This window comes from Strigops habroptila, chromosome 8 (genome assembly GCF_004027225.2).
Source record: "Strigops habroptila isolate Jane chromosome 8, bStrHab1.2.pri, whole genome shotgun sequence".
NCBI lineage: Eukaryota > Metazoa > Chordata > Aves > Psittaciformes > Psittacidae > Strigops > Strigops habroptila.
In genome coordinates, this window is record NC_044284.2 from 39,175,863 (window position 1) to 39,189,878 (window position 14,016).

The window sequence follows — 14,016 nt, forward strand, 5'->3', positions numbered from 1 at the left end:
TCTACTAACATGCTTTCCATTGACTTTGGGCTTTGCTTTGGGTGAGACCCTGTGAGTTTAGGGCATGGCTCTTGTTTCAGTGGAACTCAATATTGGACTACGTCTCGTAGGAAACCTTGTGGGTAATTGAACCCTGGCTGCAGGCAGGGAAGAACCGAGGGAGACAGCTAAAATTGGTATCTCTGGGGTTTCCTGGGACTTGATTACTTCAGTCCTGCAGCAAGAGCCCTGGAAAGTCATGGATGTCCCCTTTGTGTGAGCTGTTCTCACTGCAACCCTAACCATCAGCAGCATCCTGACCATTGTCATCTGTGGTATGTGCTTGGCTGAGTTTGGCTCTCATAGCAGTAAAGGGAGAACCCAACACCCTTCTCAGGACCTACAGTCTTCGAAACACTGACAGAAAGGATGAGGATCCTCCTCCTAGCTTTTGTTTTTGAGAGCTAGCTGCCTCCAGTTCTGACTCTGCAGTATACACTTCTTGAACATGAAGTACTTACCTGTGTTTGAAGCTCTCCCTTCCTCCCTATTTGTCCAAGGGAAGAGTTGGTAAATGTTAAATTCAGTAGGAAAATTACTGTAGGGGCCTGGCTGTAGAGTTTTCCACAACTTGTGTTACAGTGTGCCCTGTACTCTGACAAGCCAGAGGCACACAGTGTTGGTTTTGTCCTCCAGTACTTTTCCTATACAGATGGTGAAGGTGAAAATTTTCTCCTCTGACCCAGTGCCCGAGGTAAATCAGCCCTAAATAGCTTGGGAGAACAGGCTGGGATGTGAAGAAGTAAAAGAGTGATTTATTCCCCCCCTTTTTTTAGGGAGGAGAAGAGAAGGATAACCATCACAGACTAAATTAACTCCCTCTTGCAAACATAGTTTGAGGAGACATTATCAGGCTAAAAATACAAACAGTTTGTAAAAGGAGCAGTTTTCCTTATATGCTGCTACTTGCATGTTACTTAATTAAAACAATAGGCACTTAATATTGCGCTTACTTTTCCACTACTCATGGTACTTGAGTTTTTTGGGGAGGGGGCACTTTGCTGAGCATGGACAGTGAGGTCTTGTGTCCATGGTAAGGCTACTGGTTAAAGCCAAAGTAAATACTGAAGTGGTTATAGTTATGCCGACAGAAGCCCCTGTATGGACATTCTAACTCAAGCTTTTCTGAAATTTAACTTCTAAGTTTTGGAAATGAGTCTACATCTGAGTGGAAAAAGCTGCTGTGTTACTGGAGTAGGAGTGCCTATCTGGAGGTCTGTTCCAGTTTAATTTGTTAAACTTTCTTTTCCGAAAAGAGTGGTAGAAATTTAATCTTTTTTCCCTTGTCACTCCACCAGTCTTTCCTGGTTGTGTTGCATAGGCTTTAGTTTGTAAATCTTGCAGGAGACCTTTTTTCTTTAAAATTCTAGATGCTGTTAATCAGCTCTTGAACATGAAGTTGCCTCCTCTTTAGTGCAAATGTCATTGATGTAACCTGTCCCTATTAAGAGAACCATGCTGTTTAAGTCTTCTCCTCCAGTTACTGACTTCAGGCAGCGTGTGTTGGCTTTAAGTTGAGGGTTGACTGCAGAAACTTCATCAGGTCCTGCATCTGGGAATGAAGAACCCTTAGCAATGATGCAGGCTGGGGAGCAGCTCTGACGAAAAGGCCTCAGGCGTCCTGTGGACCTATGATGGAAATCAACCTGAATGTGAGCCAATGGTATGCCCTGGTAGCAAAGGTCAACTGCATCCTGGGCAGCATGAACAGAAGTAAACCAGGAGATCACAGGGAGGGATTATTCCCCTTTTGCTAGGCACTTGTTTGATCACATCTGGAATACCACATCTGGGTTTGAGCCCCCTTGGTGAAGAAGGATGTTAACAAGCATGAACAAGTCCAGCAGAGGACCGTGAAGATGATATGTTGGAGAATGATGGGTAAGAATTGTACTCCTTGCCAGCCAGCTCACCTCTTCTCTTCCTGTGGACTTGTACTTAGCACATCTTCTTGTAGCTCCTGCTTCGTCTTGACTGTGCAAATGTTTCAAACTGATCCACTCAAAAAATGTGATTTGAACCTGATGCCAGGCCAAGAAGAACGTTGATAGACTCAAACTCAAGTAATAGTATTGTGCTCACCAGCCTATGCAAAAAAAAAAAAAAAAAAATCTAGGCACTGCCTTAGTATAAGGGCCATGCGGACTACTAAGCTATGTTCTTGGTGAGCTAAATGAAGCTGGGTTAAGGTGATCCACTCTCCTCACCCTGTCAAGTGCATAGCATGCATCAATAAGGTTCAGAAGATGTAGTAAAAACACTTTCTTAGGACAGGCAAGTGAGGAGAGGTGACGATGTCTCATATATGGCATGCTCCCGCCATCAGACTTACTTGCAGGATTTGCAGAGAAGACACCTTGGCTTGTGCTGCCAGGTAGACTGAAGTTGCTTTTCTGCGGGTACTGGAAGGTACTGCTTTACCTCATCTACTGTAGGCCTTTTTCAAGAGGAACTAGCACAGGACACTGCCAGCACAGTGTCTTCCATGTGATGCCGTCTGACCCTCAGTTTATCACATGAACAATCTCACCCCATGCCCTTGCCTTCCTGTACCAGACACGGCACAAGTCTGTGTCTCAACCCTTCCTGACTGTCATTACCCCTGGAAAGGACAGTCAGTTTTACAGAACTGGGAAAATATGCAACGTGGGCAATAGACCACCTTTGGTGGTTGTGAGATCTGCAGCAGAAATGGCCTTAGCATCTTGAAAAGGCACAAAGAATGAGCAGGATCCAACTGGTCCATCCAGCTGAGTTAGAGCACTGAAGTTTTAACTGTGTACTCGGCTTCTTGAAGTCCTACAAACTGTCTATCTCAGAAGAAGAACTCATAACGAGGAATATCCTGACATGACTCTCATGGCTTGAGGAGCTTTTGCTGCCAGTGGCAAGTCCTGCTCACATTTTTATTTGCCTGTTTTTCTTGTGCAGGGGTTGTTGTTAAAGAAAAAAACCCACTAGGTGCCTGTTTTTTGGTTGTTTTTTTTTTTTCCATTCAGTGGTACTGCAAACACCATAGCTGCAATTTTTTTATGGGAGCTAGGTGGGCTGGTTCAGATGTTACAATAGGACTGAGTGCTAATTTTGTTTGTTCTTAAACGTGAATTGTTCTGAAACTAACAGTGATAATTGCTTTTGCATATGGCTTGGGTTGCTTGGTTTTTCTGAGTTGGTTCTGGGTTTGTGTTTTTTTGGTTGGGTTATTTTTTGAGGCTCAAAGCTGGAAAAACAGTTTGTCAAACTGCTAGTCATAGGGCATGTTTCATCCAGGGTGTGACAAACTTTATTGCCTTTGAGAACTTCTGGGCTTAGAAATGCTGCTGGGTGGATAGTCCTGGAGGCAGCAGTCCTTTCTTTGTGCCAAAGCTTTGTCTCATCAATGTCTTCATAAAGGTCTACTGGGATAAATTATTAACCTTCTACATCATGCCATTACAGCCATTTTTCTTCTAGTGGTTTCCTTGAAGGTAGATCTATAGGTTCCTCCAGGCTCTCATTCACGTGTCTCACTTTTGTCTGGAGGGTGTTAGCTATTGGAGTCTGCCGGGGTGAATTTTGTCAAGGGCATGCTGCCTTATCAGGAGCAGGATGGAGAATATCAGGTGTGGGGGGTCTGAAGTGAATATTGAGAAACTCTTTCCCTAGGCAACTCATAGCGCAGGGCAAGATGAGGTAGTAGCAGTCTTTGGTGTGCTGTGCTCTTCTCTCAGAATGGTGGTGTGTTCATGCAGTAAAACTTGTGAGATCTGACCTTGCAGGAATTGGAGACAAAGACATGAGAGGAGGGCATCCTTCAGCCCCTTGTCTTGCTTGGGGAAGCAAAGCTATTGAGGGTAGCTAGCTTTTGAGGGTGGAGTTGCAATATCTTTTTCAACCGCTGTCTTCCAGCTTCAAGGTGTCTTCTGCTAGTTAAAGTTTTGGGCTTCATGAAGCAACTCCGAGCAATTGAGGAAACAGCCTTCATGTTAATAATTTTCTCTGAAGTTGAATGACTCTGGTGCGTGGGGTCGTTTTTTTGGTTGGTTGGTTTTTTTTTTGTGTGTGTGTGTCTGTGTTTTGGGTTTTTTTTTTTTGGTTAGTTGGTTTTGTTTGCTTTTGTCAAGGAAATGTTGTTTCATTCCTGAGCTTTGGGTTTCCATTGCACATCTGGGAAAACAGCTTTCTACTATTACATTTTTGGGCTTGTGTGTGCACAGAGCTGAATGGAGAGAAATCCCCTGGCTGAGACGAGGGAGCAGCCAGCATAACACCAAGACAATTTAACGTGCTTGCAGTTGAAGCTTCCCGTTTTCCTCCCTGGACTGTGGCAAACCCCTACACATGTTCCCACTGATCTTATGTGAGGTTAGAAGGACTGGCATGACATTTGCTGAGAGAAACAGGCACATGGACCTCACTGTAGGAATTGTGTGCTTACTTTAAGGGTTTGCAGGATCCTCAAGACTAGCCTCGACCTGGCAATGAGTATGGTGTAAGATGGACTCTGGCAGTCTTCAGGATGGCCACCATCATCTTCATCTGGTTTGTGTGACACCTAATTGCAGTGTGGTCCCATTGTGTAGCAGGAGCTTCTTGATGCCACTGCAACTCCAGTAATGATCATGGACATTAAGCCATTTTCACAGTTCTCTGGTATTTTAGGAATTTTGGAGCCATTGTTCACTGACTATGCAGCTGGAGTGTGGCAGGAAAGGGGAACAAGACTAGTGAAATGCGCAGTGGCTGTGGGAGGCCCAAGCAAATGTTCCAAGGCATAGGCTTAAGTGGATGAGCTGTGATCCATATAATACATGGAGCAAGTCTGACTTAGTCTGTTCTACCAAGTTGGCACTATAACTGGTTTAGTCCAGTTAAACATCCTGTAAACTAGATCTACCATGCAGTCTGACCCAGGGTCTTGGTCAAAAGCAAACCCTGAAGATACAACTAAATCCAGCCTTGCTCTGTCATAGCAGAGCAGTTAAAAGCAAAGAAATCATCCTCTATTCAATTGGTGAACTTACGTTATTTATAGTTTTAATAGACAGGAATAAATATTCAACAAATAAGCTTCCTGTCCTTAAATGATTATGTTCTTCCATTTATTAAATTACTGATTTTTAAATTTAAAGCAGACTAAACCTCGTTGGAATTGTATCTTCCAGATGCATTAACTAGAAATGGTTCATGCCCTGATGCTCGTCTGGAGGATCATATGATGACTTGGGGTAGAGGTATTTTCCTGAAATAGCTCAGAGTAGCTCAAGTGTTTGGGATGTGCCCCCTTTCTCCCTTTTGTGTGCTCTCCCCTAACTACAGGTATCTCAGGCTTTAAGTAGGGTGAAGGATGCTATGGGAAGTGCTTTGGGGTCTCTGGAGCTGGAGGTCAAAATAGGCAATTTATAGCAGTTGATGGGCATGGCCTTCCAGTGCCCTCCATTTAGGGACATGTTTCACACCATCCTTGCTATATCTCCATGGGGCCTTTTGGAAGTATTTATACTCCCAGAGGAATATAAAGGGGTTGTAAATTCTCAGTGGAGCTTGCCGAGCTGTGGCGGTGTGTCCTACCGCAGGGCTATGCTTTTCTGCCTGCTGGCCAGGAAAAATGAGCAGCCTTTTCACTTAAGGGAATTTGCTATGGGAGCTGCCATGACCACATGAGTGGCCAGGTGTTGGATGTGCATAGGCCTGGTCCCAGGGAAACACATGCTGGAAAGGAGCAGCTGGGATGCAATTTGGCTTGTTCACCCTCTAACCCAAAGGCTTGAGAGTCACAGGCAGAGATGGTGGCTCTTTTGGGAGCGTTTCCACACGATCACTGCAGAAAGATGGGTCTGTGCCTCCTGTTCCAGTTTGTGCAGCTATACTATTCAACTCCAAGGGAAAAACATTCTTCAGATGCTACTTTCAGGGAGCATGGCAGAGGCCAGAGAGGAAGCAGGCAGGTTTCTCTCACCCCATTGTTTGAGACTGAGTGCTACTGCAGTATTTTAACACGTGCAAAGCTCTGTGTGTCTTACAAACTTGTAGCCTCTCATAACCTCTGTGTCAGGAAATGGTAAGAAAGCAGCTGCCTCTCTAAGCCTCAGCCTTGCTGCTTGCTGGCTGTAGCAGGGCGGGGGAAAGGAAGTTCAATGCTGATCCTGGTGTATGTTGAGCATACCTGCCTTTCCCCAGCACCTCTGCTCAGCTTGGCTATACACAGGACAGCTGTGAGGGGTTGTGCTAATTGCAGATTGCAAACTGGAGGCAGGTGGCTTTCAAGGCCTTGGCTCTAATTATCCATGCTGTAGAGCATCTAGTGATGTGTTCCTTCCCTCTGCTATAGCAGTGTGTTAGCAGGGGCTCCTCACAGTGTCTTAGCAGAGCCCCCAATCCTGGCATGAGTGATTCCCAGGACATAGGGTGAGGCAAAAGTGAACATGTGCTCTCAGCCAGGCTGTGCAGCTTAAATGGTGGGCTTGCAGGATGAAACAGCAAGCAGAGCAAAATCCTGGTGCTTCTAGAGATAGGACCTTTGTGGTTAGCTTACCATGGGCCATGCATCTTGAGATGGCCAGTCTTGTCTTTTACTGTGGAGGGACTGAACAAAGAGTTCAGTCCTATATCTACATTGCAATAAAGCTGCTGTGATTCCTGTGAGGCTGGAGATGAGTGAGAGGGGAGCAATGTGCAGGCAAGCCTGTGTTAAGGGTGTGCTCTGTCTCTGTGGGGAAGTGGGGCTCTGCTGTGTGCCTTTAGCAAGGACTTGTACAACTGCAGACCTGCCTTGAGTTCTGCCAGGAGCTGGATGTGCTTGTAAGAAATGGGTTCTGCCTCTGGCTCTTTTACCAGCTGGGAAAGGTCAAAGGACCTAAATCTTGTGTTAACAGGCTTCCTTTGTGCTCTTGTTTTCCCAGGGTGGCCACTGACCACAATGTTGATAACACCACAGCAATCCTTAGAGAGTGGCTGAAGAATGTGCAGAACCTCTACCACGATGTGGAGTGGAGGCCAATGGAAGACCCCCAGTGAGTACTGCAGTGACGGGATGACTAAAGCTGTTTGGTGTATATGTGAAATTTTCTAGGTTTTCTGTTTTCAAACCAGGAGATGTACTAAATGTCCAACCATTAAAAAACCATAAATGTGTTTTTTGGTGGGGTTTTTTTTGTTTGTTCTGTGGTTTGGTTTTTTTTTGTGTGTGTGTGGTTTTTGGTTGTGTGTGGGTTTTTGGGGTTTTTTTTGGGTTTTTTTTTCTGGGATCTGCCCCATTGAAATTATGTTCCTATGGAGCCCATGAAAAGGTTTTTGACTTCAGTGAAGCAACTTATGCAGAACTTAAGGGAAGAAAGCATCAGTTTCCCCTTTCTTTAGGCTTGTTTGGTTTTTGTTTTTTGTTGGTTTTTTTTCAAAGTCCTCAGTGCAGTGGTGGGGCATTTGTGGTACCAACCCACAGGGAATGCTTGTTTTATTGACTTTTTTTAATCCTTTCACTGGAACAGAGTTTTCTCAATCCTGTCAAACTTAGCTTTTTTAAGTACTGTAAAATTTTTGAAATTCTGACTTCCTCCACTGGCTTATGCTGGCACTGTTTCAAAGTCCTGAATTGTTACTCCAGGTAGGGATCTGTCTCTAAGTTTCCATCCGTCTTTGTTACAAAGTGTTTGCTTTTGGACAGGATTCTTAAAACAAACACGTTCATAACTTCACTCATATGATTGGTCTTGTTGTATTCGGTGTTTGTAGATTTAAGAGCTGTTATTGGGATCTGTTAACGGTACTAATAATGCCCAGGCCCTGAGGGAATTTGAATTGCCTTCGTCTTCACATCCTTAGCTTGTTGATTCTACTGGACTTAAGGAAGCTGCATTTACCTTCTTAAACTGAAAGCCTAGCAGCGAACAGATGACTTTCTGCCAGAGGGTTAAATGAGGCAAATCAACTTCAGTTCATTTTGCTGGGGTAACCTCTGCTTATGTCAGGTGAGGGGCTGCTGCTGCAGAAGAAACTCCTGGTTCTGATAGTGCTTGTGGCTGCTTGGTTGGCACGAAATGCTGCGGCACTGCTTGTTCTCTGGTGCCCTGTGTACACATGACAGCACGAAACTTGGAATCATTCTTCCTCAGAACCTCTCTTGGGTTGCCTGAGGTGACTCTAACACTGTTTTTCTTTTGGAAAGAAGGCAGCAAGGGAACTATTTTTCTTCTCTCCTTTTTTTTTTTTTTTTTTGGTGGGGGTTTTTTTTGTTTGTTTTTTGGCTTGGTTTGTTGGGTGTGTGTTTGTTCTTTTGTTTTTGTTTTTTTTTTTTTTTTTTAACTCCTGTAATAGGTCCCAGACATGGTTTGCAGTCACTTTTTTTTTTTTTTTTTCTTTGCTAGGTCTTACCCAGAAGAAATGGGGCCTAAACATTGGCCAAGCTCCCGATTCACTCATGTGATGAAACTTCGACAGGCTGCCCTCCGTGCTGCACGAGAAAAGTGGTCAGACTACATCTTGGTAAATACAGGGTTTGATTTATTAACTGTCCTCAGGCAAAAGCTTTTCAGGTAGCCACTTTGATACTTGGGGCTGTGAAAAAGCTTCCTCTCCATCTAACGATAAAGCTCTTTGCAGTGAGATGCTCTGTGTTATTTCTTGGTCTGATGAGCAAGGGACTTTGCAGCTAGGGAGGTAAGTCCCTGAGTAAGCCTAAGGCTTTCTCCACACGTGTCAGGATAGAATATAGTCCTGGTCATATGTAGGTACCTGCAAGGGTCCCCCAGATTGAAACTCCAGTTGTTATTGATGAAATGTAAGGAAAATAGTTCTGCAGAAAAGTTGTGAGAAGATGCATGGCTTTGATCACTACAGCAGTGGTTAATGGTGGTGTTGCCACCTGAACCAGGCAAGGGCATGAGGCCTGTTTTTAAGAGTTTTCTTGATCCTCTTCACAGAATAAGCTTGTCCTGAATTTTCAGCAATGTTTTTTTTTCCTTGCAGCTCCCTTGCCCCCATGCTGGAAGTAATATTGTGGGGAGTCAGAGGGAAACTCCACCTTTTCTCATCTCATAGCTTTGTGGTAGGGGCAGGCACCCATGGGCTTACCTATAACAGTGCCCTGTAGTATCAAAACCACCAGCTCAAGTGCTTTTGGTTTTTTGGGTTTTTTGCCAACCTCTTACCTCTGGCTGCGTTGTTACAAAGAAGCTGTCAGGGGAAGCATATCATTTAATCTAATAACAGGTTTCCTTTTCTCTTCCTTTCTTCCTTCTTTAGTTTATTGATGCAGATAATTTACTGACCAACCCTCAAACCCTGAACCTGATGATAGCAGAAAACAAGACATTGGTGGCACCAATGCTTGAATCTCGCTCCCTCTACTCTAACTTCTGGTGTGGCATCACTCCTCAGGCAAGTGACTGCATGAATGGTGCTGGGTGACTGTGCAAGCTATGTGTTCAAAGGCCTCCTGCCTTGTGTCTGTGAAGCAGTGGGCATTGTTTCTGTTCTGTGGGCTTTGCCATCTGCTTTTTAGTGTCCTTCTGAAAAGAAACTGCTGTAGCTCTGGGACATGCAGAGGTGGTGTTGGCATGTAGTGAGGATAGTGGTGACATGTAGTCATCTCAGCTTGTGCCTCTCGGTGGAATCCCAAATCTTGGATGGGTATCTTTGGGAAAGGCCTATATGTTTATAGGGAATCTGGGGATAAGGGTAGAGAGGACGTTTCGGTCTGTGAATCTTTCTCTTTGTTTTCTAATTCAGCTGTACATATCAGCAAAGGAATACATGTTCTGTATTGGGTATGCAGATACATAGCTGAAACTTGCTTTCTTATCTGAGATTCCTCACATGGAAAAGCTGAATCTGGAGGAAGCTGAGCTTGCTTAGCCAAAAGTCCTAGGAAGTGATACAATCCCACTAACTATATGAAAGATACTTGTATACCCACCAGAATTTGAGGTAGTTCTGTATGTTTGTGTAATGGCCTTAAAACTCTTGGTACATAATTTTAGACTAGCTTTTCCTGTACAGTGATGCTAATCTAAGAGGAATTTGCTTTTCTTTCTACAGCTCTCCATCATGGATGGGTTATTTTTCTCACATATGAGCAAGATTTATGTAGTGGGGCAATACCTTTGGCGTTGTAGAGAGTGTGTGCTCTGAAGTGTGTACGTAAAAGGTACTGCTGTAAAGGACAGAAGTGCTGAGCCTAGAAATTAGTTTAACGTTGCTTTTTCACATCACATATACTGCAGAAAGTATCAGATACAAAAATGTTGTGTAGTAGAAATAGCGTTATTTTTAGAGCCAGAGTGAGATTGGGCTATTGCTTTACAAGTTGTTCCACATTACTGTGGTGTGTTGACACTGGCTGGTAGGTAAGTCCCCACCTAGTTGCTTGCTCCCACCTGGTGGGATGGGGGAGCAAACTGGAATGGCAAAACCAGGAAGGGTTAAAAACCAAAACCAAACCCAAAAGTAGCCCTCAATGGCTGAGATATGGACAGTTTAATAAGTGAATAGGGGAAGAAAAGCCCCAAACAAACAAGTGATGCAAAAACAGTCACCATCAACAGATGGATGCCCAGCCATTCCCCAAGCACCAATTTCTTTTGATCCCCAACACTCTCCTCCCTCTGTCCCCCCAGTGTTATTGCTGAGCATGATGTTATAAAGCACAGAAAATCACTTTGGTCAGTGTGAGTCAGCTGTGCCAGCTGTGTCCCCTCCCAGCCTCTTGCTGTGGGGGGCAAGTGTGAGCAAGAGTGAGAAACGGAGAAGGCCTTGTGCGATGGAAACACTATGCATCAGCAGCTAAAGCATAGGCATGTTATTAACACTGCTTTGGTCATCAGTCTAAAACACAGCACTATGTGGGCTGCTATGAAGAAAATTAACTGTTTCCCAGCCAAACCCAGTACAATCACCTTGTCCATAAATGGATTTCAGCAGCGGAATCAAAGGTATAGAAGGGCAGATCTATTGTCACAGTGATTTTTTTTCTCTTTTTCATTCTCGTCCTTTGAAATGTTCTTGACTAAGCTCTAGATGGACTTTACAAGGCATTCAAGCTGAAATGGGGACTGTAGTTAATGCTTTTCTTTTATCCCAGCTAAGCCTCAATAATGAGATCAGCTTTTTGACCTGTTGGCCAGTCTACTGCTGGCATGTGTTTTGGCATCCTTTGAGGAAGTGGGTTCCTAACCTGCATGTGTCCCAGAATAGCAAGAGGGTTTTTGTTCTCTTGAAAATTTTCCCTTTTTGCCCACGTTGGCCCTGCAAAGCTTCAGGATTTCATTTTTACATCCAGGCCTGAGTCTTGTGTTTCCTTCTTCCTAAAGACAAGCTTGCCCTACTGCTTAGATGAATGAGTTGAAGCCTGAGCTACACATAGATCTTTGAGCCTTCCCTGAGGCATGTGAGTAGGAGTACTTTAGAGATGCTCCATTGTCCTCCGTTTCCCTACCCTCTTACTTCATTCTAGAGAGCTAACCAGATACTAATTGTTGTCATCATCACTGGAGTGAAAGAAAAAGCAAACTCCGTTCCCCCTTTCTTCTATTTACATGGCATAAAAAAAAATAAAATCATCCTTCCTTCCCAGCGTTACCAAGGACAAAACTAGGGACCACAGGCAGGGTGAAAGTATAACAATTGTACTGGGTCAGACCAAAGGTCCATCTATTAGCAGCAGTTCCTAGCAGATGCCTAAGGAATAGTATAAGAACATGGCAAACAAGTGAATGATACTTCCCCAAAATATTTTTCTATCTTCTAGGAATCTCCTTCATGAGTTCTTGAGGAAGGTCTTTGTCTTTAAAGCCCTCAGGGATATTTTGGGGGTTTTTTGTTACAGAAATCACTGTCTAATTTTTTTTTTTTTTTTTCTTTTTTGGTACCAATGCCATGTTATGACAAGGAGTTCCACAGTTCAGACTAGCTAAAGATAGCAGGATTAGTTCCTGAACTTTCCAGATTCTTGGAAGTAAATATACATAGAAAAGGGGGGTATTTACTTTTTTCAGTTTTTGTTTTGAAATGGAGATATAAACTTCATAGCGAAGGCATTGTCATTTGAGTTTTTAAGGTTAAGTCCTGAGACAGCCAGATTTTCCACCAATGTAAATCAGCATTGCTCCACAGGCTGAAGTGGATTCTGCCTGTGTGTACCAGCCTCAGCCTTGGCCCCTGGTGTTACCTAGTTTCCATCATTACTGGCATTAGCTGACAAAAAGAGAATGTGTGTGGGGAACATAGCAGCAAATGCATCTTGCTGAATTTTGGGTGAAAAGCTGCTCAAATGGAAAGTTCCCACTTTATTTTGTCTTTTCTCTTAGTTGCTGCTTCTTGTTTCTGTGCTTGCAATCCCACAGCTTCATGCTGTCAGGCTTGCTGTCCCTGGGAACTTGGTGAGGGCGTAACAGCTGGAGCATGCCTTGAAACACGGCCTCTGGCACTGAGAAACAGCAAGCCAAACCCAGCTCCTGACTGCTTGACATTTAGTTGTCATGAAGCTAACCTAGGAGAGCACGGCAACAGTGCTGACAAGTTGGACTCCTTCTTGACTACACAGGATTTATGAGCAGTGAAAAGCTCCAAAACCGTTTAGTGAGTGTCTGGAGGCGATAAGATTAATTTCCGGCATCTTTCACCTGTGGGCATTCTCAGATGTCTGTTAAAGGTTGAACATCTTAACCCCTCCTTCAATGGGAATGTTAGTAAAATCTCTGCCTACTTACTCCTTTTCATGAAAATCAGACCGGCTGTGTTTGAGATACCTAGTCCTCACAGTATGGTGAGAAGGCGTCTGAAGGCAAGAGAGGAGGATTGACAGATACATAAACAGACAAATGCACCGTACCATGCTTCTGCACAAAACCGGGGTAAAGTGGTTCTGCAGTGATTGGCTCAGCTGTTGCTAGGATGTTCATGGAAAATATGACATAAAAGTAACTTACTTTAGTGACTCATCATTTCTGTAAAGACCAGAATCTGCTCTGGATCCAACCGGATGTCGAATTGGTGTGTTAAGATTTTCTTTCTGGAGGAATTCAGTGTATTTATTTCCAAATGTGATAGCTTTAGACATATTGCACCTGCAAAACCAGCTGTGAGCCACACAATGTGGGTGCTGGAAGACTAGCAAAGATCATGGCTACAGAGAAAAGTGCTGACTGAAGTGCCTCCCCCAGACAGAATGTGTGGGGAGAGCTCAGGTATGAGTATTAAACCTGCTTGTCCTGGGATGGAGGAAGCAGGAATTCTTATACAGCTGATGGAGACTGAGATGTTGCCTTTGCTGCAATGAAGCAAATAATTTGCAGGTCCTATTCTGTGAGACATTGAATGAATGTCTTTTGTGCCTGTTGAATATGGAGGATATCATGGATGCTCAGCAGCTTCCAGGATCAGACCTGAGATTTATGTGCAAAAAAGGTTTTTGAAGAGCCAGGAGAAAATAGTCCAAGGTTTGAAGCACTATTGCAAGAGAATTTTGCAATGGAAAGGCCTGGATTTCCAATAGCTATTAAAAAGGAGAGAGAAGGTCAATCTTAAACTTTTGGGATGGAGATGGTTTCTGAATACTTGATTGAGCCCTTTCCAAATGGGAGACACCTAAAAATCTGAGAATTAAGCTGATCAGTCTCTGCTGAGGGAGGGCTAAGGGTGAGAGGTTTTGTTAAGGAGCATGTATGAAACAGAAATCTCTTGTAACAAGCTGCCCCCTTGCTGTGATTTCAGGGCTATTACAAAAGAACCCTGGATTATCCCCTGATTCGGGAATGGAAGAGGACAGGCTGTTTTGCTGTCCCAATGATTCATTCCACGTTCCTCATTGACTTGAGGAAAGAGGCTTGCACCAAGCTGATGTTCTACCCCCCTCACCAGGACTACACCTGGAGCTTTGATGATATCATGGTCTTTGCCTTCTCCAGTCGCCAAGCAGGTATGTCTGGAGCCTTTGCTGGGGAGGATTCACTAGTAGAGGCACACAGACCTCTACACTGAGTTCACAGGCCAGAAGTCCTGTGT

At 44.0% G+C, this 14,016-nt stretch overlaps 1 protein-coding gene across 1 annotated transcript in view; it reads left to right on the plus strand.

The window, feature by feature from the left end:
• LOC115612307 (procollagen galactosyltransferase 2-like) overlaps positions 1-14,016 on the plus strand; it is a 58,009-nt gene that overhangs the window by 28,074 nt on the left and 15,919 nt on the right. The window contains exons 2-5 of the mRNA XM_030496440.1: positions 6,921-7,031; positions 8,382-8,499; positions 9,259-9,393; positions 13,726-13,930. Coding sequence (XP_030352300.1) covers positions 6,921-7,031; positions 8,382-8,499; positions 9,259-9,393; positions 13,726-13,930 — 569 coding nt within the window. The remainder of the gene's footprint in view (positions 1-6,920; positions 7,032-8,381; positions 8,500-9,258; positions 9,394-13,725; positions 13,931-14,016) is intronic.